The 16,674-nt window shown below is 37.2% G+C and overlaps 1 protein-coding gene across 13 annotated transcripts in view; it reads right to left on the reverse strand.

Moving 5' to 3' along the window:
- Window positions 1–16,674, reverse strand: part of MLLT10 (MLLT10 histone lysine methyltransferase DOT1L cofactor) — a 249,767-nt gene that overhangs the window by 90,590 nt on the left and 142,503 nt on the right. For all 13 annotated transcript variants that reach the window (XM_055331277.1, XM_055331278.1, XM_055331276.1 and 10 more), the window contains one exon: window positions 1,087–1,182. In XM_055331277.1, the coding sequence (XP_055187252.1) occupies window positions 1,087–1,182 (96 nt within the window). The remainder of the gene's footprint in view (window positions 1–1,086; window positions 1,183–16,674) is intronic.

The following is a 16,674-nucleotide window of genomic DNA, read 5'->3' on the forward strand; positions in this document are numbered from 1 at the left end:
TGGACTCCTCTTTAGATCCTCTCTCTCACAACCTCTCATATTCTTTTTTTTTTTTTAATTTTTATTTATTTATGATAGTCTCAGAGAGAGAAAGAGAGAGAGGCAGAGACATAGGCAGAGGGAGAAGCAGGCTCCATGCACTGGGAGCCCGATGTGGGATTCGATCCTGGGTCTCCAGGATCGCGCCCTGGGCCAAAGGCAGGCGCCAAACGGCTGCGCCACCCAGGGATCCCACCTCTCATATTCTCTATGAGAAAGTTACACAGGTTCTACTTCCTGATAACCTCTCACCATCTCCACTGTTAACACCATCTCTCTCTGCGTTATTGTAATAATTTAATGGCCTCCTTGCTTCTTTCATCCTTGACTTTCTACAGTCCATCCACAACAAAGCAGCCAGAAAACCTTACAAAACCCAAATCAGAGCATATTGTATCTCAGTTCAGAATGCACCAGTGGCTTACTTTTTACTCAAACTAAAAAAAACAAGTCCTTCCACTGTTTATAGAGCCCTGCATGACTATGATTGGCCCCTTGCCCAGCCTCATCTCCTACTGTATCTTCTTCATTCCCTTGCTAACTATGTCCCCACTCTTTCCCTGTCTCCATTTATTTTCATATTAGGCACATAATGATCTTAATAATATTTAACATTTACTCTGCTTCCTATGAATTAGATAATGTAATTGCTTTACATATATTACTCAATTCTAGTAATTATTTCACCCACTTTATAGATGATGAAACTGAGTTACAAAGAGGTTAATTAACCTAAGAGCTCATTAAGTTTTGAAGCCAGAACTCAAAATCACAGGTGGACAAAACCCATTTTACAGTCCAAATTCTTAAACTCAATGATCCCCCTCAAGTTGTTAGCCTTACTTAATATTTTTCAAAAACAAATGTAGAATGAACAGAAGGTAGGATAAAGGACTAAGAAATGGGAATCCTAAAGTGCTTATTTTAGGGTTAAAGAGGTAGGAAAAGTTAAAGGGAACCAGGACTGAGAATGACAATAGTTCTTAAAGGTAAAAGCCAGCACATAACTAGTTCTTATAAAAAACAAAATTGGCACTTAAAACTTACTTTCTCTGTCGTAACAGTCAAAGAAGGAACCAATGCAGGTGATGGTTCTGGTTGCTTCTTGTGTTTTTGTTTGTGTTTGTCCTTTTCTTTATATTTCTAGAAATAAATAGAAATAAAATCCTATTTAAATTTAAATCATAAACCATACACACACACACACACACAAATACACACAATAAAAATGAGTTTCTTTCATAATTGTTTAGTAATTCAAAATGTTAATGGATACTTGTCCAAAAATAAAAAGATCATTCCTTCTGATCATATTCTTATTTTATAAATAATACTAGTAATATAGCATTACTAGTATGTTATTTTAAAGTGACTTCAGCATACTTATTCTTAACTAACCTAAAATTTTATATAAACTTAAAATTTTATATAAACTGAAGTCTATAATTATTAGCTACATTTATATATGGCAAACTATATTTTTTCTTGTTAAAAAGACCAAATACATTGGTGAACATTTTATAAATCATGCTTTAAAACGTACATAGCACTTTGACATCCATTATCATATTAGAATAGTATCAGATTCTACAACACTATATATAAAATTCTATGGCCCACAAACTAGAAACTGAGGCACAGGAACTCCAGCAAGAAACTCTTTCCTACATTTACTCAGAAAATGAATGAACTGAGGTGCCTGAGTGGCTCAGTTGGTTAAGCATCTGACTTGTTTTTATTTGGGCTGAGGTCATGATCTCAGGATCATTAGATTAAGTCCCAAGTCAGGCTATGTGCTCCGGCAAGAGTTTCCCTCCCTCTACCCCACCCTTCATCAAACTCACACACTCTCTTTCTCTCTCTAAAAAAAAATAAATAAATCTTTAAAAAGGAATTAGCTATCTCTAACAAAAATAATTTAAAGTTGTGGTGTGCTTTCACTTTGAAGTACGAAAACTGATAAACAATATAAAAAAGAATTCAATTAATTAAGAACTTAATAACATATTAGGAGTCCAGCTTTCTTTCATGACAAAAAATTTTAACCAGATTGTTTTCAATTGTGTGAATCGGTAGGTAAGAATCAGTATGGGTGTGAAATTTACTATCATATAAAGAGTTACATTTCAATTGCAACAGATCTTAATAATAATCCACAATCATGCCTCTGTTTTTTTGTAGTAGGATGTCACTGCTCCTCCCATCGTTAAGATGTCCTCTTCTCCACCCACATGAACCTGGGTTAGCTCTGTAACTTGCTTTGGCCAAAAGGATGTGGCACAGTGAGGTACAAATTCAGAAGCTCAAGGCTTTAAGAACCTAGATGGCTTCTACCTTTGCCCTGTGGATTCCTGCCACCATGTAAATAAGGAGTTGAGACCCTATGGAGAAGAATCGAGGTACGCCAACCTACAGCCAGTACCAGACAGGTGAATAAGACTATTTTACTAGAATTATTTAGTAAAACAACTTAAAATGTCAAAAGAATACAAAAAACTTTTTTAAAGATTTTATTTATTTATTCATGAGAGAGACACAGAGAAAAGGAGGCAGAGACACAGGCAGAGGGAGAAGCAGGCTCCATGCAGGGAGCCCAATGTGGGACTCGATCCCGCGTCTCCAGGATCAGGCCCTGGGCCGAAGGTGGCGCTAAACCACTGACCCACCTGGGCTCCCCCCAAAAAATTTGTTTTAAAGCCTATCTTACACTACTCCACCAGCCACCAGCTAAACCCAGCTGATACCACACGGAAGAAAAATGAATTGTTCCTGCTGAGCTCTACCTGCTATAAGCCACAGTAAGTTGTGGGGTGGTTTACCAAACAACAGTAGCTAAGTGAAACAGAACTAGAATCCACAACTGGACAATGACAGTTAAAGTATAAATTACAGGGCAGCCCCGGTGGCTCAGTGGTTTACTGCCGCCTTTGGCCCAGGGCATGATCCTGGAGACCCAGGATTGAGTCCCACGTCGGGTTCCTGGCATGGAGCCTGCTTCTCCCCCTCCCTATGTCTCTGCCTCACTCGCTTGCTCTCTCTCTCTGCCTCTCATGAATAAATAAAATCTTTAAAAAAAAAGTATAAATTATAATCTAGTTTATAAATATGAGGTTCAAATGATCCTGGATTTGTAAATTCTATATTAATATTTTTCTCCCATAACAATAATAAAGAAGGCTTTTCTATCTGTCATGTTCTACCTCCCATAATGGGTTTTATTCATCAAGGGTGGAAGAGCTGGGATGATTTAATAGTAAATGACCCAACAATGTAAACAAACACTTAAAACATGGAAACTACTGAGAGTAAAAGGCAAAGCATGTACATGTACATATATGAAAATATGAACATACAGAAATCATCATGGAATTATACAGAACTCTGGTCCTAAGTAATACATCAAGAAATCTATCTTGAGATGAGGACTGCAAATGTTCAGTGGAAACAGGCTGAGCAGATTATATTATTCTATACAAAATGAATCAGAGCAGACTGATTACCTTCACTAAAGAGAAATGCTGATTTTATTCTGGAAACAGTATGGAGGTTCCTCAAAAAGTTAAAAATAGAATTACCCTATGATCCAGCAATTGCACTACTGGATATTTACCCAAAGGATACAGAAATTATGATCTGAAGGGATATGTGCACCCTGATGTTTATAGCAACATTATCAACAAACTATGGAAAGAGCCCAAATGTCCACAGACTAATGAATGGATATACATGTGGTATATATATACAATGGAATATTACTCAGCTACAAAAAAGAATAAAATCCTAACATTTGCAACCAATTTAAGAAATGAAGATGGGGGGGACAAACCAAGAAACAGACTCTTCGAGAACAAATTGAGGATTACTAAAGGGGATTTGGGTGGGGGACGTATTTAAATAGGTAATGGGGATTAATAGAATAAATAAAATCTTTTTTTAAATAAAATAAAAATAAATAAGAATAAAAATAAATTGGGGGAAAATATCTTATTCAAAGTAAAACCAAACCCAGATGGATGATTTTAAAGCATTAAATGACAAAATAAAAGACTGGAAGAAAATACTTTTGAAATCTGTAACTTTTAGGAAGAAAAAAACTCTTCTAAGTATAAAAACAACAACAAAAAAAAAACTAGAAAGGAAAAAAGCAATTTTAGTTATTCAAATTTACAATGCTTCTATATTAATTTAAAAACCATTAAAAAGTAAAATCTTGGGGCAGCCAAGCCCCAAGTAGCTCAGCAGTTAGCGCTGCCTTCAGTCCAGGGCGTGATCCTGGAGACCCAGGATCAAGTCCCATGTCGAGCCCCCTTCCTGGAGCCTGCTCTTCCGTCTGCCTGTGTCTCTGCCTCTCTGTATGTGTGTGTGGGTCTCTCATGAATAAATAAAATCTTAAAAAAAAAAAGTAAAATCTTGGAAAATGAATAAAATTATTATGTCCTATTATGTTTAAACTTTTAACAAATCAACAAAATATATATATATATAAATGCCATTGAACTGTGCACAAAGGACAATTCATGAGTCACTAAACAACAGCAAAAAATGTGCAACTCAACCATTAAAGAACTAAAGGTAATATTTTTCTCTAGTCACCTAGTGTTCAAAATTGTTGAGTTTTGTTTTTCATGATAAGACCCAATATTGCCCAGGTTATAGTGAAATGAGCACTTGCATACATCATTAGAGAGATTAAATATGTGAAGGACAATTTTAAAAGAATTAAAAACCATAAAAATGTTCTCTGTTCTAGTAATTTCACCTTTAGGAGGTAAACAAAGGTTTAAATACAGTTTTAGTACTATTTATAATGAGAAAATACTTGAAAACAATCTGAATATGCAACAACAGGGATGTGACTGAAAAAATTATTATAAAATTAGATAATGATCATTAGTTCTGAAGGAATACTTAGAGATTTAGAAAAATGGTCAATATGAGTTTGTTTTTAAAATGTATTATGCATGGAGATAAAATAATCAGAAGGAAATAAACCAATACTGGATTTTTTTAATGTAAAGCCATAGGTCAGGACATCCAGTATCACTCCCAAATGAATCGGTGTGCACAATTAACAATAAAAATAATCAGAAGTGCACAAACACAAAAATTATCTCATTCAATCCTTAAAAAGAGCCCTGCAAGGACACACTTTTATAGATCAGAAACACATTGCTTAAACAACCACAAAGTAGACTTTTATCCACATCTCCAAAAAAGCTTAACCAGAACTTTTTAAAAGCAGTTTTTTTTTTTTTTTAATTTAAAAATAATCACTGAACCACTGACAGAAATGTTTAGGGTAGGGACGCCTGGGTGGCTCAGTTGGTTAAGAATCTGCCTTCAGCTCAGGTCATGTTCTCAGGGTTCTGGGATTGAACTCCACATCAGGTTCCCTGCTCAGGAATCTGCTTTTCCTTCTCCCTCTGCCCCTCCCTCTTGCTCCTGCACGTGCCTGCAGGCACTTTCTCCCTCAAATAAATAAATAAAATCTTTTAAAAAAAAATGTTTAGGGTAAATTAGAAAGTGAATCCTAGAAAGAATGCAATCTCAAGTTTGAGCTTACTTCCCAGAAAAATTCTAGAGTAAATCTTTATCAAAGGTTTTCTAGTATGTAGTAAAGAATTTTGTTATCACGATGCGCCAAGAAGAGTTCATCAGAAAGCCCAATATTAGAAATATGAGGCCATACATAGGAAAGAAAATGAGTTATTTTAATATAATTCAATTCTGTGTTGGAATTGAGTGAATTTCCAAAAATGAAAGAATGCCTATGTTCAAATAATTCTCAGTGTGTAAAAAGGTGATGTGTAACCACATATTTTTCCAATGTTAAACATAGTAAAAAACAAATGAAAACCAGCAAAACAAAAAAATAAAACAACAAATACAACAGCAAGCAAAATTGGGGAGATGGAAAAAGCAGGTAATAATGCTTTAAACAAAAACTGGCAACTAGGCAATGAAATAGATTTTAGAAATCGGGCAGAAATTGTCCCGGTGTGAGCTATAGGTTTCAGCTATCTTTTTTTTTTTTTTTTTTACGATTGTATTTATTTATTCATAGAGCGAGAGAGAGAGGCAGAGACACAGGCAGAGGGAGAAGCACGCTCCATGCAGGGAGCCCGACGTGGGACTCGATCCCGGGTCTCCAGGATCACAGCTCGAGCTGCAGGCAGCGCTAAACCGCTGCACCACCAGGGCTGCCCTAGGTTTCAGCTATTAATCCTATTTCCAATTCCTTAAAATTCTGAGAATACTACAATAATTCCCAAATCTGAAAAGAAGAAATCTTTTATCTTTCTATTATCCTGCCTCCATAATTTGTTCTTTTACTGCCTAAAGAGTAGGACTAGCTTCAGGGCAGAAAAAGGAAAAACTAGGAGATGAAAGACATGAAGAGTAACGAGGTCCTGACTCTTTGGAAGTCCAGGATCTAGGCTAAGAATGAATTATATAAAATCTTAGGGTATTCTCCCATAGGAATGAGATACCCCACACACAGTTGAATGATTAAAACCTAGTATAAGACATTTAATCAAGTATTTAAAAAGAGAGCTAAGCCTGGGGTTTTACCAAAAACTCCTATTGTCCTAACCCGAGCTTTTTATATTGCACCTTTGCCATTCCCTCTGGCTTCAGAAAGAGGGAAACATACTTATTAGCCTTCATATACCTCAACATAATAAAGACCTTATATGAAAAACCTACAACCAACATCACACTGAATGGTGAAAAACAGAGCTTTTCCCCTAAGGTCAGGAAGAAGACAAGATGTCCACTCTCAAAACTTTTATTCAACACAGTCCTGGAAGTCCTAGCCACAGCAATCAGACAACATAAAAAAAGAAATGACACCCAGATTGGTAAAGAAGGAGTAAACTCTTTATAGATGACATGATGCTATATACATAGTGAAAACCTGAAAAGACTCCACCAAAAAACTACCAGGATCTGACAAATGAATTCAGGATACATAATCAATGTACAGAAATCTACTGCATTCCTATACCCTAATAATGAAGTAGGAGAAAGTGAAACTAAGAAAACAATTACACTCACAATTGTACCAAAAATAATAGGATATCTAGGAATAAACTTAGTAAAAGAGGTGAAAGACCTGTACTCTGAAAACTATAAAACACTGACAAAAGTCAAAAGAATGCAAAAAAAAAAAATGAAAAGACATTCCGTGTTCATGAGTTGGAAGAAAAAATGTTAAAATGTCTATACTACCCAAAGCAGTCTAAACATTTAATGCAATCCCTAACAAAATATCAACATTTTTATAGAACTAGAAAAAATCCTAAAATTTATAGGGAACCACAAAAGACTTAGAATAGCCAGAGCGATCTTGAAAAGGAAAAACTGGAGGTATCATAATTCCAGATTTCATGTTATATTACAAAGCACTTAGTGATTAAAATAGTATGGTACTGGCATTAAAAACAGATACACAGATCAATGGAATAGGACACAAAACCCGAAGATAAATCCACAATTAGATGGTCAATTAATAACTGACAAAGGAGGAATGAACATACAATGGAGAAAAAACAGCCTCTTTGACAAATGGTGTTAGGAAAATTGGAGTGCCACATGCAAAAGAATGAAATGGGACCACTTTCTTTCACCATATACAAACAAAACTTAAGATCTAAATGTGAGACCTGAAACCTTAAAAATCCTTGAAGAGAGCACAAGCAGAAATCTCTGTGACATCAGCCATATCAACATTTTTCTAGATATGTCTCCCGAGGCAACAGAAATAAAAGCAAAAAATCAACTACTAGGACTACATCAAAATAAAAAGCTTCTGAACAGTGAAGGAAACAACCGAAACTAAAAAGCAACCTACAGAATGGGAGAAGATATTTGCGAATGACATATCTGATAAAAGTTTAGTATCCAAAATATATAAAGAACTGATACAGCTTAACACCCAAAAACCAAATAATTCAACTAAAAAAGACACAAAAGACATGAAAAGACACTACCAAAGAAGAAATACAGGTGACCAACAGACACATGAAAAGATGCTCAACATTACTCACATCAAGAAAATGCAAATCAAAACTACAATATCACCTCATACCTGTCAGAATGGCTGAAATCAGAAACATACCAAACAACAAATTTTGGCAAGGATATGGGAAAAAAGGAACCCTCTTACCCTGTTGGTGGGAATACAAACTGGTGCACCTACTCTGGAAAAACAGTATGGAGATTCCACAAAAATTAAAAATAGTACTACTATATGATTCAGTAATTACATTATTGGGTATTTACCCAAAAAATACAAAACACTAATCCAGAGATACATGCTCCCCTATGTTCACTGAAGCATCATTTACACTAGCCAAACTATGCAAGGAGCCCAAGAATCCATCAATAGATGAATGGATAAAGAAGATATGGTATATATACACAATGGAATACCATTCAGTCATAAAAAAAGAATGAAATCTTACCATTTGCAACAACATGAATGGAGAGTATAATGCCAGAGTACAATGCTAATAGGCAAAATAAGGAAGTCAGAGAAGGACAAAAACCATATCCTCTAACTCACATGTAGAATTTAAGAAAAAAACAGGCAAAGAGGGGAAGAAAAAGCAAGACATCAAGAAATAGATTATTCACTACAGAGAACAAATTGATGGTTACTAGAGAGGAGGTAAGTGGGGGTGGGGGGATGGGTAAAATAGGGGATGGGATTAAAGAGTATACTTATCATGATGAAAAATAATAATAATACTTCGCCCTCAAACCCTGGTCTCAAAAATGGTGAGAAGAGATTCAAGAAATTACCTAAATTATAGTGGAGCAAATGACTAAAAGGAGCCTCCCAAGCATGAGTAAGATGAAAAACTATTGCACAGCCATGTGTGCACAGACTACAGCCAAAAAACAACCTATTTTTTTTAAGATGTTATTTATTTATTCATGAGAGACACAGAGAAACAGAGGCAGAGACACAGGCAGAGGGAGAAACAGGTTCCACGCAGGCAGCCCGATGTGAGACCTGATACCGGGACCGCAGGATCACGCCTTGAGCTGAAGGCAGACGTTCAACCACTGAGCCACCCAGGTGTCCCAAAACAAACAATTTAAAAAACATAACATGCATCATAAGATAACCAAAACTCTCAATCTAGGAGTAAACATAACTCAGCATAAAGTTATTTTTCAAAACTGCCCCATGCTATGGGCACCAGGGTGGCTCAGCCAGTTAAGTATCTCCCTTTGGCTCAGGTCATGATCTTATAGTCCTGAAATGGAGCTCAGCATGAAGTTCTCTGCTCTGGGGGAGCCTGCTTCTCCCTCCCACTGTGCCTGCCGCTCCCCCTTGCTTGTGTGCTCTCTCATTCTGTCAAATAAATAAAATCTCAAAAGAACAAAAACCTTGCCCCATGCTAAATAAAACTTACTTTGAACATAAATTCATACAAAACTCAAGAAGAATGACAAAACAGGGGGGAAAAAAAGATAAAATATCAGGGATTGAGAACCAAAGTAATTTATTTTTTTTTTAATTTTTTAATTTTTTATTTTATTTTATTTTTTAAGATTTTATTTATTGATTCATAGAGACACACACACAGAGAGAGAGGCAGAGACACAGGCAGAGGGACAAGCAGGCTCCATGCAGAGAGCCTGACGTGGGACTTGATCCCGGGTCTCCAGGATCACGCCCTGGGCTGCAGGCGGTGCTAAACCGCTGCGCCACCGGGGCTGCTGCGAACCAAAGTAATTTAAAAACTAAAAGAAAACAGGTAAACAAACATTAAGGAAAAGAGTATACATTGTTGAAAATAAAAACACTACTAAAAGGCATGAAATAATCACAGTATACAAATGAAAAACAGATATTAAAGCAGTTGAGAGGAACTAATAGTGAGGATGCAAAGAAAGGGGACTCTTACACTGTTGGTAGAAATGCAAGCTGGTATAGCCACTCTGGAGAACAGTATGGTGGTTCCTTAAAAAGTTGAAAATAGAGCTATCCTACAACCTAGCAATTGCACTACTAGGTATTGACCCCAAAGATACAAATGCAGTGATCCAAAGGGACACCTGCACCCCAATGTTCATAGCAAAAATGTCCACTATAGCCAAACTATGGATAGAGTCCAGATGTCAATCAACAGATGAATGGATAAAGAAGATGTGGTGTGTATACACACACACACACACATTATACTAAGCCAAATAAGTCAGTCAGAGAAAGACTATTATCATATGATTTCACTCATATGTGAAATATAAGAAACAAAACAAGAGCACAGAGGAAGGAAGGAAGGAAGGAAGGAAGGAAGGAAGGAAGGAAGGAAGGAAGGAAGGAAGGAAGGAAGGAAGGAAGGAAATGATGAAACCAGAGAGGGAGACAAACCATAATAGACTCTTAATCACAGAAAATAAACTGAGGGCTGCTGGAGGGGAAAGGGTTGGGAGGATGGGGCAACTGGGTGATGGACATTAAGAGGGCACAGGATGTAATGAGCACTGGTGTTATTTTTTTTTTTAAGATTTTATTTATTTATTCATGAGAGACAGAGAGAGAAAGAGACACAGGCAGGGAGAGGCAGGCTCCCCAGGGGGAGCCCAATATGGAACTCAATCCCAGGACCCCAGGATCTAGACCTGAGCCGAAGGCAGATGCTCAACCAGTGAGTCACCCAGATGCCCTGAGCATGGGTATTACATAAGACTGATGAATCACTGGACCTTTACCTCTGAAACTATTAATACACTATATTAATTAATTGAAAGCAAATTAAATTAAAATTTTTTTAAGAGAGGGACGCCTGGGTGGCTCAGTGGTTGAGCCTCTGCCTTTGGCTCAGGGTATGATCCCAGATCCAGGGATTGAGTCCTGCATCCAGCTCCCTGCAAGGAGCCTGCTTCTCCCTCTGCCTATGTCTCTGCCTCTCTCCGTGTGTCTTTCATGAATAAATAAAATCTTTAAAAAGAGAGAGAGAAAAAAACTAATAACTATAAAAAAACAAAGATAATCAAACATAAGGATAATTCATGTCCCTAAAGTAGAGAATCCAAGGAACGGGGAACAAAAGATGTATTCAAACATAAAAGCTGATAAAATAAACTGAAACTGCATTCTGAAAAACTGCCACAGAACGTATTAACAGCCAGGCTTACTGTAATTAAACTTAGTAGAATGGAAGGGGGAAGGGGCAGGAAGGTGAATCTATGGCTATCTTTGGTCATCTCCACAGCAATATTCCAAGCCCACTATTTAAATTCTTAGGGGAAAGAGACTGTGACTCAACGATATTATATACAGCCAAGACAGACGAATTCAAAAATTAAGGCAAGAAAGATTTTCCATTATGAAAAAAGTCAAGAGAAGGTCCCCTAAGAACTTAGTCTTGAAAAAAAAAAAAAAAACTTGACAATAAAATTCAGTCAATTTTAGAGATGATATAAAAGAACTTACTGGAGAAGCTATGGTAAAAGTACTGGTAGTGGCCATCTAAAAATTTAAATTACATACAAAACAAACCTAAAAGAAGCTCTGAGGAAATAATGGTTTACAAACCTGAAAAATGTAACATAAACATCTTAAAAAACAACAAATTGGATAGCAGGAAATGAGAACAGCACAGGGATGCTAAATCTTTCACAGCAGGCCGATACAGATTTTGAAGCATTTAGTTAATAACAGAACATAATAGTTTGCCACTAAACAGTAATTACACATAAATCCCTTTCTTGTAGATAAAGTTCTTCATTTTCTTTGGCTAATCACTTGCTCACATCCTCATGAAAGTAGCATCATTCTCCAACCCAGGGGTGAACAAGGGTGTGTCTGAGTCCATTAAGATGCGTATATTCTCCTTGGTGTGGGACAGGTTTAGGTTGAGATAATAAAATAAAAGGGGACAATTCCTATGATATGGCCATGAACATTTTCTTTTTTAAGATTGATTGATTGATTGATTGATTGATTGACTGATTGATTTGAGAAAGAACATGAGCACTCACACACAGGTGGGGGGAGAAGCAGAGGGAGAGAATCTTCAAGCAGTCCCCCTGCTGAGTGCACAGCCCCATATGGGACTTGACCTGGGGCTCAATCTCATCTCATGACCCTGAGATCATGACCTGAGTCGAAACCAAGAGTCAGTCGCTAAACCAACTACACTACCCAGGTGCCTCCGGTCTTGTTTCTCTAGAAGGTTCTCCCTTTCTGACTTCAGATGTTCAAGTATCAGGCTAAGACCCTTGAAACAACCGCAGTGACCGGGCAATGCCTAGAAAAGTCAAGAGAACCATAAAAGAGACAACAATGCCCTGCCACTCTTAGATTGGCTATTGTTAAATTAACTGATCTTAGAAAAATCTAACCGCTGAACTTCTTATGCAAAACAGCAAATTCCCTATTACTTTAGCAATATTCTGTTATAACTGAGAGCATCTGAATTGGAAAGGCCATTTTGTGTTTGGCTTTGTAATCTCTGTTATTAAATTTCAAGTTATCTTTGGTTATAGCTTATAAGAAAATTTTATTTGAAGTTCAAAAACGTTGCCTATTTTACTTCACTTTTTCTTCTATACAACCAACTAAATCTGACTTTAATATTTAAATATTAATAGCATTATATCATCTTAACTAAGTAACTTTTATCAATCTAACCATCTCTTTTAATCTATCTATAATATGTATGTATAAAAATGACATCTAGGGCAGCCCGGGTGGCTCAGCGGTTTAGCGCCTCCTACGGCCTGGGGGGTGATCCTGGAAATCCAGGATGGAGTCCCGCGTGGGGGTCCCTGCATGGAGCCTGCTTCTCCCTCTGCCTGTGTCTCCGCCTCCCTCTCTCCTGTGTATTCTCATGAATAAATAAGTAAAATCTTAAAAAAAAAAAAATGACATCTAGATGCTTACTTAGTAGTAATGATGGTTATTTCTGGATGGTGGATTCTGTAATGGATGTTTTTTTTTCCTCAATTAATTTGCAATTCTTAGAATGCTTTGCCCTGTTTGAATTTTTTATAATTACATATGACTTAACAAAATGAATGGCTAAAATGAAGTATGCTAGCTATTCACCAAACCCATTTCTTTTTCTTACTCAGCATATAGCTAGATACTTCCCAGCTTCCTTTGCAGTTATGTGGTCTTTGGGTTCCAGCAAAATGCAACCTGAATAAAAAATGATGTCTATCACTTCTGGGCATAGCCCTTAAACAGCCCAACCACTTAGTGTCCATGCTCCTTCCTCCTCCAGAGATTAAGGCAAATGACCATCACAGCCATAGAAGCAACACTGCAGGGCAGCCCAGGTGGCTCAGCGGTTTAGCACCATCTTCGGCTCAGGGTGTGATCCTGGAGACCCGGGATCGAGTTCTGCGTCGGGCTCCCTGCATGGAGCCTGCTTCTCCCTCTGCCTGTGTCTCTGCCTCTCTTTCTCTGTGTCTCTCATGAATAAATAAATAAAATCTTAAAAAAAAAAAAAAGAAGAAGAAGAAGCAACACTGCAAAGAAGGCTCAGTCATAATATGGAAGAAACCTAGTTTCCTGATTCATAACTTGGAAGAAAGCTGCCGGCCAATCAAGAACACCTGTTTCAGATTTAGCTGCGAATTAAAAATAAACACTGTATTAAGCCAACTCATAATTTAAAAATTGTTATGTTGGGAGACAACGCTGTGTGAGTCCCATTGTTTTTTCTGTATGTCTTGCAAAGGAGACAACGATTTACCCCTTGCTTTAGACTATCTTTTCAAGGTTGTATAATGAACAGACTCAGAAGACAGAATATCTATTTTAGGACCAAAGGGCAGCCATGCTTACCGTCCGTTACAAAAGATTCAGATGCCCTAAGCTTGTGGTTCTTCTCCTACAATGCAATAGACTGCATGAACACATGGCCCTGTGTTGCCCTATGGAAACTGGGTCTTGGGGAAACGGTGCAAAAAGACTGGCTACTCTGGCTACTGTGACTAAGTAATAAACTGTCCATCTCTGACTCAGAATTCTCCTCTGTCTCCTAACTAGTTACAAGTAGAGTATTTATGGACCTCTTTCACAGTTCCTGACAAGTAGTGATGAGAACATGATGCTGTTAGAGATATAGCTTTCTGGAAGAGGAAGGATAAGGGCATCACAGACCAATGAATGAAATCTGAGGAAAGTCTATGGAAACAGTAACAAACATATTAAATACACTGTATGGTCAATCAGGCAGTAAATAAATGGTCCTCCATTTTATTGTTTTATAAGGAGAAGGACTTGAGATGGTTCCAGGCTGAGAACTGGGAAATACATTCAAAGATAGCTATCCAAATGATGTCCTGGTGGTTGCTAACCCTTCTCCAGGTAGGAGGACCTCCTTCACAATCTGGCAGTTGGCCTCAGTTCCATCCACTTGTAATAGATTATCAATATAGATTTGTCATTGGTGGACAAAGGTTCCAACCTTCTTCAGAGAATTGTTATAGAGACATTGACCTCTACTAAACATGAAAGGAGGAAAACTGGCAAGCAACCATAATGGGCAGACACGAGACAGATCATAAGAACTCTCAATTAAGGATAAACTAGTATTACATTCATAATATTTCAGCACAGTTTTCCAGTCTACCTATTACACGAAAGACTTGGTACAAAGTAATTCCGTATCTATTATTGGTTGATCTAAAACTTATTAGTGCCCATTTCTCATATTTGAGTAATGCACTTCATGATGAAGTAAATGGTTAACTAAAGTAAGAAACCAAATAAAAGGGGTGCCTGGGTGGTTCAGTTGAGTAAGCATCTGCCTTCGGCTCAGGTCATGATCCCAGGATCCTGGGGTCAAGCCCCCCATGAGCCTCTCTGAATCCCTACATAAAGAGAAACAACTTGAACAGGAAAACCAAAACCTATGGAATAATATTTACAACAAACCACGTGTTCAAAATATTGCCAAGAACCCTGAAATACAAGCAGGTTGGGGACAAAACACCACAAGACTGTATGATAACAGTATTTGTGAGGAGTGAAGGAAGCAACAAGTAAACCCCCAAATCATCAACAGTCTCTACTGGAAAGCACTAGAGGCCAACTTGAAAAGAGCATCTGAAACAAAGAAGGGTTTGGGGGAAGGAACAGAGGGAAAAGGAGAGAGGGAGAGAGAGCCCTCTCTTGCCAATACTAGATACATGCAAAGAGGCCTAATGGGAAGAAAGACTGATATAACATCTCAAATTAACTGTCTAGGCAGGGGTCCATTGTAAAACAGGGACCCACTCCAAAATACATTTGGTTTCTAAATACCATCCCCACTAAAAGGACGTGACACAATGATCCTTTTTTTTCTTTTTTAAGGATATGATGCACTGTGAACAGGAACCACTTATGTGGTAATTCTACCAAATATGTTTAACATGGATCTAATCAGGAGGTTTAAATAAATAATACAAATCCCAGGAGAGGAACATTTGTAAAACAACTGATCTGGATTCTTCAAAAATGTCAATGTCGTGAAAGGTAGAAAAGCCTACAGACTGTTTTAGATTAAAGAAGATTAAAGAAAAATACCTAATGCAGTATTTGATACTTCACTGAATTCTGGATCAATTGTTTTTCAAATCAGCTATTAAAGGACATTATTGGGACAAAAGGAGATATTTGGATATAGACTGTGTGTTAGACAGTAGTCACATTTCCTAAGTAAAATGTTTACATAATGTTATGTTAATGTTACATATTAATTTTATGTATTAATATATTATAGCTAATTATATTAATATCAAACCATATTATGACTAATGATATTAATGATTAATATAGTACATGATTTCATATTATATTAATATTCTATTTCCTAAGTAAGACAATTACATTGCAGCAATATAGAAGAATGTTCTTAGAAGATGTTCCTGTTTAGAGATAAAGTGTCTCAATGTGAGCAATTAATTCTCAAATGGATGTATTATAGATCTTTTTTAATGTCTCTGTATTTTACGTAGATGTATAAAGATGAAGAGAAATCAGATGTGGTAAAATGTCAACAACTCCTGAATCTAGGTTAAGCCTACGTAGTTATTCATTGTACTACCCATTCAAATTTCCTGTAATATTAAAATCTTTTATTTTTTTAAAGATTCATCTATTTTTATTTGAGAGAGAGAGAGAGAGAGAGCGAGCGCCTCAGCAAGGTGGGGGGAAGGAACAGAGGGAAAAGGAGAGAGAGAGAGAGAGAGAGAGAGAGAGAGAGAGCCTTCAAGCAGACTCCCTGCTGAGCACATAGCCCATTGCAGGGCTTGATCCCAGGACTCTGAAATCATGACCTGAGCAGAAATCAAGATTTGGACACAGCCAATTGAGCCACCCAGGTCCCCCTGAAAATATTTTTAAATAGAAAGGTAAAAATATTTTTAAAATATTTAGAAAATACAGTTTTTTAAAAAGGCTAAATATGGTATAGCCATAATTGTTAACACCCTGCTGAGTTTTCTTCAGCCTTTCATAAGTAAAATCCTTAAGCAGGGCAGCCCAGTGGCTTAGCGGTTTAGCGCTGCCTTCAGCCCAGGGCATGATCCTGGAGACCTGGGGTCAAGTCTCACGTCAGGCTCCCCACACAGAGCCTGCTTCTCCCTCTGCCTGTCTCTCTCTCTCTCTCTCTCTGT

The sequence above is a fragment of the Nyctereutes procyonoides genome, unplaced genomic scaffold (genome assembly GCF_905146905.1).
Source record: "Nyctereutes procyonoides isolate TBG_1078 unplaced genomic scaffold, NYPRO_anot_genome, whole genome shotgun sequence".
Lineage (NCBI taxonomy): Eukaryota > Metazoa > Chordata > Mammalia > Carnivora > Canidae > Nyctereutes > Nyctereutes procyonoides.